Consider the following 14,462-nt stretch of genomic DNA (forward strand, 5'->3'; position numbering starts at 1 on the left):
TTCAAGAGAGTTTAAGTTTACTCAAAAATGTAACTAATCAAGGCCATATTCCACCACCCTCCTCCAACATACATCTCTGGGCAGCTTTATCCAGGGGAAGAGAGGGGAAAATGCACAAGAATATTGAATGCATGAAGGAAGGAGGGGAGGAGGGGCATAGGCAATGAAGAAATTGGGTGCAGGGAGCAGAAGCTGGGGCCCCTAGTCGACAGTTTCCCTTGCATGCCAGCCTACTAAGTAAGGTCCTCTGATGTCACTTGGGAGAAGGCAGGTAGATTTCCAAAGCTAAGATGATTATTTGGAGCTAGAACACAAGAACAGACCTTATGCCCAGGTAGAACACGGCTGGTATAGAATTGACCAAATCTTAAGTCTGTTGGGGGAGACCCCCAGTCACAGACACAGAGACACACCAACACCCCTGTGCTGCAGGTCCAGACCTCCCCTCTCAGTTTGGAGGTGAGAAGGGAGGTAGGAAGAGGGATCTGCCAAGACCTGACTCCCTCAAGACAACTTCCCCATACTGTGACATAAGAACCACCCATTGATACCTGGTCTCATCCAACTACAATAAGCGAGAGGTTGAGCTGATCTTCAGCTTCCTTAACCTGTCTACCCATTGTTGCTGACAAGAGCTGTTGAGCTCCTCACATCATTGTCTCCAGCCTCCATACCTTCCCTTCTTTTTTTTTTTTTAAGCAATGAGTTTGTTTATTTATTTATTTCTTTATTTTTTGTGAGGAAGATCAGCCCTGAGCTAACATCCATGCTAATCCTCCTCCTTCTGCTGAGGAAGACCGGCTCTGAGCTAACATCTATTGCCAATCCTCCTCCTTTTTTCTCCCCAAAGCCCCCAGCAGAGAGTTGTATGCCATAGTTGCACATCCTTTTAGTTGCTGTATGTGGGACGCGGCCTCAGCATGGCCGGACAAGCGGTGCGTCGGTGCGCGCCTGGGATCCGAACCCGGGCCGCCAGTAGCGGAGCGCGCGCACTTAACCACTAAGCCACGGGGCCGGCCCCCATACCTTCCCTTCTTACATCACACTTTGAGAGCCACTGCTTTGGATCAGGGAAATTCTAAACACTGGAAGTTCCTCTCCAGTCTGGCCCTAGATTACTTTTTCAACCTCCCATCCCTGATACTACATGCCCCAAGTTATGTGTCTGTACCCTCCTCCAGGCTCCCAGAGAACTTGTGCATCACTGTCATAGCATTTCTCACACACGATTACCACTCTTCAATTACTTGCCCACCCTGGCCCCACCCTCTCAAGACTGCATTCCACACAGATTGGAACTGTCCACTTTTGTTTTCTCTTGCCCTAGTAAGGCTGGTCATGGGTGGGACTCCATGAGGGTTTGAAGAATGAATGAATGAAGAATGAACAAATGAATGAAATGAGATTTTAAAACCTATAGTTACATGAGTCATATATATCTGTGTTCTTAGGCAGAGACCTTCAAAATTTTTTATTCATGACCCCCAAGAAGAAATATATCTTATATAGTGATTCAATACAGATATCCCTATATATAATGAAAACAAGAATTGCATGAAACTAATAATTACTTACATGGCAGGTATTCTAATATACTCCATTCTATTCTATCCTATTCTATTCTATTCTATTCTATTCTATTCTATTCTATTCTATTCTTATTCTATTCTATTCTTATTCTATTTCATTCTATTCCATCCCATCCCATCCCATCCCATTCCATTCTATTCCTTTACTATCCTAGCTTGAGTTTTCCAAGAAGTAGACCCTGAGACAAGAATTCAAATACAAGTCACTTACTTTGGAGGTGATCCCAGAAAACACCAGTAGAGTGGGGAAGTGAGACAGGGAAAGCAATGCAGCCAATGAAAGTGTAGAATGTATGTCTTACCTCAGAGTCATCCCACCCAAAGGGTCTGATCAAAGCTGATCCCAGTGGCAAAAGAGAAGCCCTTGTCAAAGAAATGCAGGTGCTGCCAGTTGAAGATGGCTGGTGTGTACAGACATGCTAAGGGGAGAGAATATGGGTGGGACACTGGCAGCATCTGCTATACATATTATTTCATGTTTTTAGAACATCTGGGTCACTATCCACTATATTGATTTCATGATCTACTCACGGATTGCATCCCAGTTTGAAGAGCAGTGTTAATGTTCTAAGATGATATTTCCTAAAGAGTGGTCCTTACAGTCTGTGTACTCCTGGTGGTCCATGAAATGAGTTTAGGTGGTACATGAATGAGTATTTTTTAACATTAGTCTTCATTAAAAATTGCAACCTGCATTAGGAGAAAAGGTAAAATTAGCATTTCTATGATATAGAATTTTCTTCCCGAATAAATATATTTAAGGAAAAAACACAAATTGATTTAAATATAAATATTGAATAAGTGATACATGGGTATGGGGAGAAAACGGGAAGGTGATGCTTGAAAGGATGGAGCTCAGGATCCTTTGCTCCAAAGGTGCCCCTTTATTGCAGTCCTCTCTGCTTTGGCCTTCCAGTCTAACTGTGCTTTTCCCTTGCAGAGATTTGGCTACGGAGGCTGGGTGCAGCTCCAACACCACAGCACGGTGAGTTTCTCCCAAAGCGTGAGCATGCCTCAGATCCACGGACACCCTGAGCCTGAGACCTTCCTGCAGGCGGGCCCCCAGGGAGCTCAAGCTTCTGCCCTCCTATTGACTTTATGTAGGCAAGGCAACAGCACTGAGATTTCTCAAATGATTAGGAAAAATGGAGGTAACTTCAAAGAGCAGCATTTAGGAAGATAAAATTGGAATTTGAGAAGCCAGTAAGAAATCTATCTCTTTTTTTTTCCCCGAGAACCAATTTTAGCATTTATCACTCTGCCTCAAGGAAGTGACCTGGCCCTCTCCACAGGTTATTACAGAATATTAAGGCCAACCAAATAAATGGAACAATTTAGGTTTGAGCACAAGCTGGAGAAATTAAACATTGGAGACAAAGAGGAGAAGAAGCCACTGTTATTAAGGGTTGAGTTTGGTAAGAGGAACAGGCAAGAGGAGAAGGCTTGGGGCAAAGCATTCTGGAAATAATGAGGCCTGAGAATGAGCTGGAAGTCTGGGGCTGCACAGAGGTCAGGTCCGACTTCATTTTCAGAGGCATCATATGCCGTCGTGGAGGGAACATTCCTGAGCTTCCAGCTGGAACACAGATATGACCAAGGCAGGCCCTGGAGGACTCGTGGTCTGGGAAGCGCAGTTACCATGTGAAGGGGTAATACAATGCAGTGTGATAAGGTTAGGACTGCTTTTGCACCAGGTACTGGGCACCAAGAATTGGAGAAGCCCTCCTGGAGGAAGTGATGCTCATCCTAAGTCTTGGAGCAAGGATGAAGGCTTGTCCAAGGAATAAAGGAAACAAGGTTCCAAGAAGAGAAGACAGGGAGCAAAGGCATGGAGATATTAAGCATATGTAAGCCTAGAACTCCAGTACACTGCTATGGCTGGGACCAGCATTTCTCAAATTGTGGCCCCGGACTGGCAAGTTCAGCTTCACCTGGGAACTTGGGAGAAATGCAAATTCCTGGGCCTCATACCAGACCTACCAAATCAGGAACTCTGAGGGTCAGGCCAGCCATCTGACACAAGCCTCCAGGTGATTCTGATGCTCACTCGAGTTTGCAAACCACTGGGTTACATACATTCACCAACTCACTGATTTTTATTGACACCTATTTTGTGCCAGACCCCCCAGTCTAAACACTGGGAATATGCTGATGAACAAGGCAGACATACTCCCTGCCCTCATGGTGCTCAAATTCTAGGAGGAGATAAACAAACGTGATCACTTCAGAGAATGGAATAGAAAACAGTGCTGTAATAGAGAGTGACTGGGAAGATTCATTTCGGCTGGCTGGTCAGGAAGCTAGCTAAGACTTGAAGGACAAGAAGAAAAGCATGGAAGAGTGTCTCTGGCTGAGGGAACAGCAGTTGCAAGGGCCACCATATGAGGAAGAGCTGTGTTCAAGGAACAAAAAGGAGGGCAATGCGGCTGAGATGTAGTGAAAGAGATGGTAGGAAATGAAACTAATGAGGAAACCAGGGGCCTGATCACAGAGGGACCTGTAGCACATGCAAAGGAGTCTGGATTTTATTCTCAACGCAAGGCAAATTCTTTGGAGGGTCTTAATGGCTTAAAAAGACCACTTTGGCTTCTCTGTGAAGAATGGATAGAGGCAGGCAAGAGTTTGGGGAGTAAAGTGGTGAGAAACTGGACAGGTGGGCAGAAGCCTCCTCAGATAGGGCCTTGGAGGATGGGTTTAGGCCTTTGTACTTGGTCCTGAAGGCAGTAGGGAATCATTAAAGAGTTTTAAACATTAGAATCTCTAGGGCAGCTCATTCTCACCTTCATCAAAGAGCACCCACTAAGTGCCAATATAGACTCTGGGCTGCACTCCTCCCATGAAAAGTGCTGGTTCCTGGCCTAAGAGCTGGGGCTCTAAGCTTGCCTCACATCTCCCCCAGGGAGAGAACAATCTGAGTGGAGAGGATTACAAGGCTACTAGGAAGAAGCCCCAGAAGCAGGGATGGGCAGCCTGTAATTTTTTTTACTCCATGTCCCAAGCTGCAGTTTGTAACCTCAACACTGGTTTTAAATGGCCTTCATTTCACTTTGTTTTCGTGTCAAGAGACTGCATAAACTTAACAGCAAATCTCAAAAAGAGAAAAAAAGAAAACAAAATCAAGAAAGAAAATATTTCCAGTCATATCTCCTACCCACATATTCCTGGCAAAATTGGATACAATGGTAGTCTAATAGAACAAAACAGTGACATGCTCCCTCCCTCTCTCTCAAAAACAAAACAAAGCAAAACAAAACAGAACCAAATCTGTATTTTTCATAATTACAGCAGTCAGGGATTACAGTCACTGGAAAACAACATGCAAATATATGCAAATATGCAAATTAGGGTAAGAGCAATGAGAAAATCCAGTCTTTGGGGTTGACATTTCTTTTTACTCTCCTACATTCCTTTGGTGAACAAATATTTTCTGTCCCCCATGAGTGATTTACCTCAGAAATTGTTGTTCTCTGAAAGGTCTTTCCAAAACATTTCTTTGGTTTGCCCTATTTGTTTCTCTTCTTAACCTTTGGTTTTTCAAGGCTTTTGAAATGAATGGAGGGGCGTTTGTTTGCCACGGTATAACTGTTCAGAATTGAAAAACATCACTTGTCCTCTGGTTGAATATTTATAAAAGTATAGGTAGCAGGCCAGTTTGTGTGGCCTCCTCTCAGGAGCTGCATGGGGTAGGGGTAGAATTGAGTCCTGATGGCAAAAATCGCCTGGCGGCATTTCAAAGGAGGGTAGACACAGGGCTTATTTCAAATCCATGGGTCAGCAGCATCTAGAAACATCCACTGAGTGTTTTTCAGGCCCTTGGGAATATAAACACACACACACACACACACACACACACACACACCATTTCTATCACACTTAGCATTTTTACACACACCACTCTGCATGATCTCCAATCATTGGGTCTCTGCTCTCAAAATGATTTCCCCTTCTGTCGGGAGCTAGGAAGACACTGAATGGATAAAGAACATACAGGTATTGATAATTTTGTGCTAACTGAGCAAAAGAGACAATAAATAGTAAGGGCGTTCATGGGAGGTGGCAAGTCCAAGGCAGGGGGCAATTTTCATGGAGATAAAAAATCATAGAACTGTAGGGCTAGTGACCATCTAGTCCAGTGTTTGAAAATATGGTTTACAACCCAATAGTGAATCATAACACCAATTCAGTGGGTTAGGACACCTTTGAAAACAAAATAGATTAGAAAATAAAATAGCAGAATGCACTGTTCATGGTAAGAGTAGATATTGTTTCAGGAAACTTTTGTCTCAATTTGTATCTGTATAAATAGATATATATGGGTGTACTAGGTCACAACGGAAAATATATTTCTTAATGTTAGTTCATAGCCAAAATTGATTGAAAGCCATTAATCTAGTCCAGTGCCCTCATTTCATGTTTTTTTAAGGTTAATTTTTCATTACATAAGTAATATTTGAATAAACTCTCCTTTTTAAATTTAAGCTATTGGAGATAAAGCCACAGTTCCCTTGGATCAGCACTCCCCATCCTCAAAAGTAATTCCTATTAACAGTTTGGTGAGTATCTTTCCAGACCTTTTCCTATGATTTCACTCATATATACATGCACCTATAGAAAGGACGTAGTATTATTTAATATGTTTATGTACATATTTTTAGCTAAATCAATCAAGTTCCAAACAGAAAACAAACGGCACACTTAAATTAGAATGCTTTGAAAGGAGTTAATAAAGAGCCTGTTTATAAAGGTGTAGGCATGTGATGCAGGTGTAGAGGTGGACAGGCATTAGATCACGCAGGGTCTTACAAGCCAAGTTAAGGAGTTTGGATTTTACCTTCAGGGCAATGGGAATCCATTCAAGAGTTATAAGTGGGGAGGTGGCAAGACTTGAGTTAGGGTTTTAAAAGTTTACTCTGGTTGCTTTGTGGAGACTGGGCTGGAGGGGAGCAAGAGGGAAAGCAGAAAGAGATCAGGCTGGAGGCTGGAGCAGTTGTTCAGGTGAGGGAAGATGGGCTTGGAGCAGGGCTGGAGCAGTGGAGATGGAGAGAAGTGGACTGTTGCGGGATTTATTTTGGAGATAGAACTAATGGCATTGGGAAATGCATGGGATAGTGACATGTCAGGCAGGAGGAATGGGAAAAATGATGTAGTCTCAGAGGGATGAGAAAGATAATGCAGGCATCAGAAACAGAAGCAGCCAAGCCAGGATGACAAGACGGTCTGAGAGAGTGATGAACAATAGGTTGAGTGAATAGAGTTTGAGGCGTTTGTAGCAGAGCCTCCTGTGGAGCTGACCTTCAGAACCCTGTAATGTGAGAGTTGGAGTGATTACAGAGGTTGCTTCCTAGTGACAGTGTCTGGGCCATTTCTGCCAACTCTGTACCTCAAGCCCAACCAGCATATCAGCTTGCATGGTCTAGAGGGATAGCCTGAGTGGACGTTGGGGGTAGGGAGAGGAGAATGGAAATCTGATGGTTTGAAAATACATTTTTAATGATACACGCCGTACCAGATTTGCAATACCAGCCATATTTGAACTTATTTGTGGATAGTATTAGAATTAGAACTTAATAATCGAAATGTCACAGGTTAGGTTCCTTGGGAATCAGACTCTGAGATGGATATCACCATGCAGGAGGTTTATCAGGAAGTGTTCTTGGAGCATAGTGGAAGGGAGGAGAAGAAAGCAGGGTAGAACAGAGGGCAATGTTGAGCCGGGATGCAGTCTCAATGGAGGCCACAGCTGACCCTACAAGGAGCTCTAAAGCTAACCTTCAGAGTTGTCCTAAGTTGGGGGGGTAATTGGTGGGTCTTGACACCACCGTATGAATCAGTCACTGGAAGTGGGCTGCTCTGGAAATGACATAGGACCTTGAGGCAAGTGGTTGTCTTCAGTCAAGGCAGTCTTCCTATCTCCCCACAGAGGCTGATAGCTGAGGGCTGTCTGCCGGCAATGATCTCAGAAGCTGAGAGAATAAGTCCTTTATTCTTTTTTTTTTTTTTTTAATTTTTTATTTATGTATTTTTTCCCCCCAAAGCCCCAGTAGATAGTTGTATGTCATAGTTGCACATCCTTCTAGGTGCTGTATGTGGGACGCGGCCTCAGCATGGCCGGAGCAGCGGTACGTCGGTGCGCGCCCGGGATCCGAACCCGGGCCGCCAGCAGCAGAGCGCGTGCACTTAACCACTAAGCCATGGGGCTGGCCCAGTCCTTTATTCTTGAAGGGGGATCTCGGTGGCACATCACATCATCCTGGGAAAGACCTTAGACCTCACTTTCTCTCAGCCCTTCTTTTATACTCAGAATTTGAGGTCCTGGGAGGGTAAGTTATTCACACACAGGATCCAGGTCTCCTGACCCCTGCAGTATCATGATTTCCACTATAGCATGCTCTTCTGGCTTAAAAAATATTTGAGGTTTGTTTGAAATGAGTTATCTGGGTGGTGACAGTTGGTTGGGGATTTCTTAATTTAAAAAGAACTTGGTTTTCTTTTGAGAGTTTAGAAAAAAACAGAATTTGTTTCTGGGTTGAACAAATTAGAGCAGCTTTCTCCAATTACTTGGTTATTAGTTTAGTTTAAGATCTTGGTTGTACAGAGGTCAACACTAAAAACAGAAACTAAGAGACGATCCAGTGCCTCCCACAGCGGCAAGTGCTGACCTCTGAGGCACATTTATAGCCCTGCAGGGATCCTGGGTTCCCAAATGTAAAGTGAGAGGGATCAGGAACTGATTCCCTACAATGGCTGTCAGGTCCCAAAATTCTGGCTGAAAAAACAATGGGAATTGGGAGCCTATTATAGGAGCACAGATGGTCTGTGGTAATTTTCACTCAGAAAGAGTTCCACTGTTGGGTGGTGTCATTCATTTGCCTTACCACAGATCCAGCATGAAGGACATGGAAAGAGAAGTTTAGTAAATCTGATTCTCCTGCAATGTAATGAGGGCAATCCCCCCAGAAGATCAGATTCTTTAGGAAATTATAGTAATTAACCTTTGCCTACTAGATACACATCAATTACCAAATATCAGCCTGGTGGGGTGGAAAATGGCTTCATAAACCTGGGTTCTTGTCCCAGCTCTATACCAACTAGGTGCTCTATACGAGATAAGCTCCCTACCACTGCACCTCATGGACTCATTGGTAAATGCAAGAGTTGAACTAAATGATCCATTTCTGCTTTAACATTTTCTTTGTCTGAAACCAAAACTTACTCATTCACCTCCCAGAGAAAACCAATTTCCTCCTTTGCCATTGATAATACAGTAAAACCTGGCCATCACGGATTGAGCATGCTCTCTGGCCTGGTGCTAAGTTCTTTACAAACATTCTACTATTAAATCACTCAGTGTTCTTAGTTGCAAACAACAGAATCCACTCCATCTAGTTTAATTAAAAAAGCAGCTCACAGACTTCCTGGGAGGGCCGGAGATCAAGCTCAGAGGCTGTGCTATAATGCACAATGCCCAATCGTTTCTGGGGTGCTGCTCCAGCAAAGACATAGGTGCTGCCACTCGTGGTCACAGACAGGAAGCTCATGCTGATGATGCTGAGATTGGAAACCAAAGTTTTGCAGTTTCTGCTCCAGCCATGTCTGACACCTTAGACAACACCCTTGCCAAAAGGTGAATTCTGCACAGTCCCTGCTTTCTCACGGTGCTCACCTCCAAATCAAAGTCTTATATGGGGCCTCTGATTGGCAGAGCCTAGAGCACATGCCAGTGCCCTCACTACAAGGAAGGCTGAGAAAGTGAATTCTGGATTCTCCCTCAGGAAGGGGGAATCATAAGGCAAAAATGTCTTCACACATAGGAAGTATTCCAAAGATGTTGGGTGGCCACAAGCATGACAAATAAAATGATCCACATTTTACAGATAAAAAAAGTGAGGTTTAAACTCAGAAGGGCTATAACTTAGAGAGTTATACTGCTAGTAAGTAATTTAATGAGATTTAAACCCAGGTCTGTTGGAATGCAAAGACAATGCTCTTCAGCACTCTGCTATACTGGATATTTTATGATGATTAAGCTTTCCTATTAAGGAGCAAAAGGAATTTGCCAAATGAAAGTTTGTTTCCCAACTTTTTGTCCTGCACCATCACCCATCTCCACTTCCTTCTTCGCCAAATGGAAAGATATGTGTTCCTATATCGTTTTTGTGTGATCAATATCAGTCAGGACTCTTGGTTGCAAACAAGAGAAACCAATGACAGTTACTTTAAGCAGAAGAGAAATTTGTTGAAAGTATTTTAAGCCCCTCAAGAATTACAAAATGCCTAAGAACCCACATTCATAAACATGCAGAAACTAAGGGAAACCAGGTGATTGAAGCTATAGCCAAGGCCGTGCCACAGGAACAGCCTGGCTAGGGAGCTGCTGCCTCCCAGCTAGACACTGGACATTGCCACCAGCACCACTGCCAATGGACATAGCACGTGGCCACTGCTGGAATCACTGGCAGAATAAATTCAGCTGTTCCTGTCTTTTTGCCTCTCTTGCTCTTGATTCAAAATCAAGCATTGATTGGCCAAGTTTGGGGCAAGGAGAGCAAGTATTGGGCTTTTGGGTTTTAGTAGAGGGAGGCTGGGCCCTGCCTCCACCAAGACTCTCACAGGAGATTCCCCAACCCAGGAAGGTGGTTCAGATGCCAGCATGGTCAGCAAAGGATGAGAACTGAGGCAAATCAATCCTGATGTCCTGATGTCAGAGACTCAGCTCTGTGTGGATACAGACACCTGTCACAGTTACCCAAGTCACTTGCTCACTGACCTGTTCCCCAGTCCATGAGAAATGAAAACATGGATATGAGGTCTTCCTCATGTATGCGAGATGTGAACTGCCACACTTGAAGGTGAAAAGACCTTCTCTATGCAGGAGATGGGGGAGGTCTTGTCCATGGAATCGAAGGATGAACAAGGAAGCTATGGCAAGGCCTGAGTGCAAGTCGTGATCAAGCCAAGAGGAAGAGGAGGAGGGCAGAGGACTCCACCAAGCATAGCTTAAGGCTTTTGACCACCATCTGCCCACTTGCCATCACAGAGGGCCCAAGGGCATCTTGAGGCCCTGAAGCACCACCAGAGGGCGTGTGGCCTCAAACCATCAGGAGACAACCTAGTCTTTATTTAGCCATATATCATTAATAACTAATACTAACACACTTAACATGTGTCAGATACTCTACTATGTGCTTTATCCCATTATCCCATTTTGCTCACAAGATTCCCTTAAGGTAAGTCATATTATTATCCCTATTTTAAAGATGCGCAAAACCTCAGAAGCTTCTATACAAAACGGCAAGCAGGACAGAGCCTCAGACTCCACAGATATTTGGTGTCACAAAGTAGAAGAAACCATGGAGCCATGGCTAAGTGGGATGAGTTTGAACTAACTTGTGCCATCTGCCAGAATGATCTAAAGGAAGTGGTCACCATCAAATGTGACCATGACTTCTGTCCTACCTGTATTGCTCTCTGGGCCAAAAGAAGTCCAAGTCCTACTTATGAATGTCCTGTATGCTGGGTGATATGCTGGAAGAAATTCCTTGTGGAGCTGAAGGAGCTGCAATGAAGACAGGGTGACTGAAGAACCAAGAATCTTCTTTCCTCCCTAAAGCAACAGCTGAGCTGTGACTCCACCTGGGCCTGGGCAAGAGAAGAAGGCTTTGCCCTGGTTATGTCAAATCCTCCAGGAGATCCAATGAGTACAGCACAGACACTTTGAATTTAAGTGACAAATAGAGGAAGGTATTCAGATGTTCCAAATTCAACATCACTGCAGAGCATAATAACATATTTGGCTTATGGAACCTCTGCTCAGCCAACTCAAGTATACTGTTCTTTGTCTCCATGGATGGGAATCTGTGCCTTTTCTCACAGTCTTTCCGATCTCCATGTTTATGACCTAGTTTTTTAGTCGTAGTTTATGAACTTGTCTTTTTTCCTTAACTATATATCCTTGAAGTCTTCATCAGTCAGAGAAAGTATCTTGCCCACCTTAGGTGCTAAATAAACATTTGTTTAATAAATTAAAGATAAATAAATAAAGATGAGCAAATTAAGGCTCAACGATGTTTTTTAACTTGCTCAAGGCCACACAAGTAAGTGGTAGAATGGGGATTTGAACCTGAGCAGTCTGATTTTAGGGACGTGGATCAGAACTTTCCCCTCTCTTGAGGGATCACAAACTGCAGGCCCAATTTAGAGGCCACTGCCATGCTTTGTACAGCCATTTAGTTCAGCCCCCCTGCACTGAGTATTAAAAGGTAGTGTACCCAGGCAGGCATGATGCCTAGCGGAAGCTAGCAGCTCAGTACCAAATTTAGCATGTGCTGCTAGGCCGATTCACTTCATTGTCCGCCTTCTCCTGCAGGTACTGACATCAGTAGACTGTGCTCTGTTAGACAAATTATTTACTCTCACTGTCCATCTGTTGCTTCTCTATAAAAAAAGAGAGGTTGGACTAGACGATCTATCCCCAAGGTCCTTTCCAATTCCAAAATGTTATGAATCTAGAATTTTCCAGACACTGGGCCATCCTCTTGGGTCTTATAGCCAGCAGTTCAGATCAGTAAGTTGACCAGTTATCCTCAGCCATGCAGCCGCAGAAGGCCATGACCATGACCTTCTTCTCTCTGTGTCCAGCCACTGAAACTCACAGAGCACACCCCTTCAAATCCAGGCCAATATTAAGGCATGAGGATGAAAAGTTGAGTTCCATTAAATGAACAGATTCCTACTTCTTGGAGGATTAAATAAAAACCACTAAAAATCTTAGGGGATAACCACGTTCCAAAGTATACAAAGAAGGATTAATCTAAGTAAGCTTAGGTCGCCTTTTGCTGATGTGGGATTTCTGCCCTAGGGAGAAGCAAAGATGCTGAAAGATGGAAAAGTCTTCAGAGTGGTCCAAGAGAACTGCTGGGATCCAGAAGTCCGTATTAGAGAAATGGACCAAACAGGTACTTCCAACGAGAAATGCTACCAATGTTTGCATCTGATGTAAAAGCAACATCTGCCCCTAAAATCTGTTGGCGACTTTACGTGAGTTATGTGACGGTGACTTGTGATCCCCTTTTCTCCACCAGGCCACGCCATTCCAGCTTTGCTGGCGGGCGGATGGGACCTTCCACTACAACTTTTTTTGAGTGTGGATTTAAAATTTCTTAAAATTAGGTATACACTGTTTTAAAATAGAATGCTATATGATCAAAAAGATAAAGTGGCATTTTATTATTAAAAAAATTTAAGTTCAAATTCATAGTACTTATAGAGCCAATTAAAACAGAAAAATTAGAGTTCACAGATTAAGGATGCCAATTGCCTGCTTAGTCAGATTCAGGATCTAATTTCTTTCTGTAGTTTGTTTTGGTGCACAGTACACAGAATATCCCCATTGACATGTTGAAAATGGGAGCAGTTTTTAAAAAAAGTTAATCGTGTAATCTCAGAATACTCTACAATGAAACCAATCCAGAAATTGAAAAAGGAGAATTAGAAAATTCTTGTTTCAAAGCTGAATCACTAACAATTTCTAAGAACTGCTTCCATTCCTAACTTATATTTAAAAAATCAAAGTTCTCACAATTTAAAAGAATTTCAAAAACTATCTAAAATATGATATGACAGCCACTTGTTACTGCCTGGCTGACTGTGCCACTAGAGGAGAGTGTGCTCCAAGAAGAGAACCCAGCCTTCTGGATGCACGTGGGCTGTGCCCTGGGCTGTGATGGGGAACTCACCACAACAAGACTGTCAGGCCTAAATTTTGACATCAGTGGTCTGGATTTAAATCAGAAAACAAACAATTCATACACATAAATAAAAGAGCACCTTAGAACTACCAACTTCCTAATCAAAGACAAATTTATAAGAAGTTCAAATATATACACAGAGATGGAAGGAGACAGTTTATTCCACGGTCTGTACAAAATGAGCTAACCTATCAGCCCCAAATGAGGAGGTGGTCTCTGGCAGTTAGAATTTGGTACAGGGTACATTGGGCCAGATATTGCTTTATAGATTTTTTTAAATAATTAAAAGTATATTTAAATGGCATTCAAATTGAACTTTGCAGAAAGCCTGAAGCACCTCTGTAGACCATTCTGCAGAACATGTTGTATATGCCCCTGTTCTAGAATGGGGGCAGGAGGGTAGCTGGAGAGAGAACAAGCTTCCCAGACTTACAGCAAAGAGCAAGGCTTTGCTCTAAATGTGAAGCATGAGCGGGACCCACTCTCTCAAGGAGAAAACTAGTGGAAATGAGACTCAGATAACTGGTGTCAGAACAATTGCTTATGACTGCAGTTTAGATGAAGTGTGTCTCCTTTGGTTTTTGTTCTGTTTCATTCCATGGCTATCCTTGAAACAACAGCCATGACTAACCCTTGCTGAGTATTTACTTTGTGCCAGGCACCGTTCTCAGCACCTAACATGTATTAACTCACTTAATCCCCATAACAACCATAGAAAGTAGCATCTATTATTATGCCCATTTTACAGATGAAGAAACTGAGGAACAGAGGTTAAGCAATTTGCCCAAGATCACACAGCTTGTAGGAGACAGAACCAAGATTTGAACCCAGGCAGTCTGGCCCCAAAGGCTTACCAAGTGCATCCTATCACCTCTGTGGAGGTAAGAAAACAAAATGATGAAGGCCCAACACAGAAGATGTCATCTTCACAGGGAGAGAAATGTAATTGGCAGCCCCTGGGACACTTCATCACAAGATCTAACACAGAGCCGAGAAAGACCAAAACAATAAGATAACAATGGGATGATATATATGTAAGCGTCTCCTAAATACTCAACTAGGTGGGTTCCTATACAAGCTGGTTCTGGAGTAGACCCGGGAAGGTCAGAATTGGTGAGGAATCCAG

At 43.3% G+C, this 14,462-nt stretch overlaps 1 protein-coding gene across 2 annotated transcripts in view; it reads left to right on the plus strand.

Annotated features, from left to right (window-relative positions):
* The window catches only part of ACMSD (aminocarboxymuconate semialdehyde decarboxylase), a 64,132-nt gene that overhangs the window by 6,542 nt on the left and 43,128 nt on the right, over window positions 1-14,462 (plus strand). Inside the window, exons 2-3 of one of the 2 annotated variants that reach the window (XM_058548610.1) lie at window positions 2,530-2,574; window positions 12,448-12,544. In XM_058548610.1, the coding sequence (XP_058404593.1) occupies window positions 2,530-2,574; window positions 12,448-12,544 (142 nt within the window). Of the gene's footprint in view, window positions 1-2,529; window positions 2,575-12,447; window positions 12,545-14,462 lie in introns of those variants that run through there. The other variant, XM_058548611.1, reaches the window with a different exon arrangement.

This window comes from Diceros bicornis, chromosome 10 (genome assembly GCF_020826845.1).
Source record: "Diceros bicornis minor isolate mBicDic1 chromosome 10, mDicBic1.mat.cur, whole genome shotgun sequence".
NCBI lineage: Eukaryota > Metazoa > Chordata > Mammalia > Perissodactyla > Rhinocerotidae > Diceros > Diceros bicornis.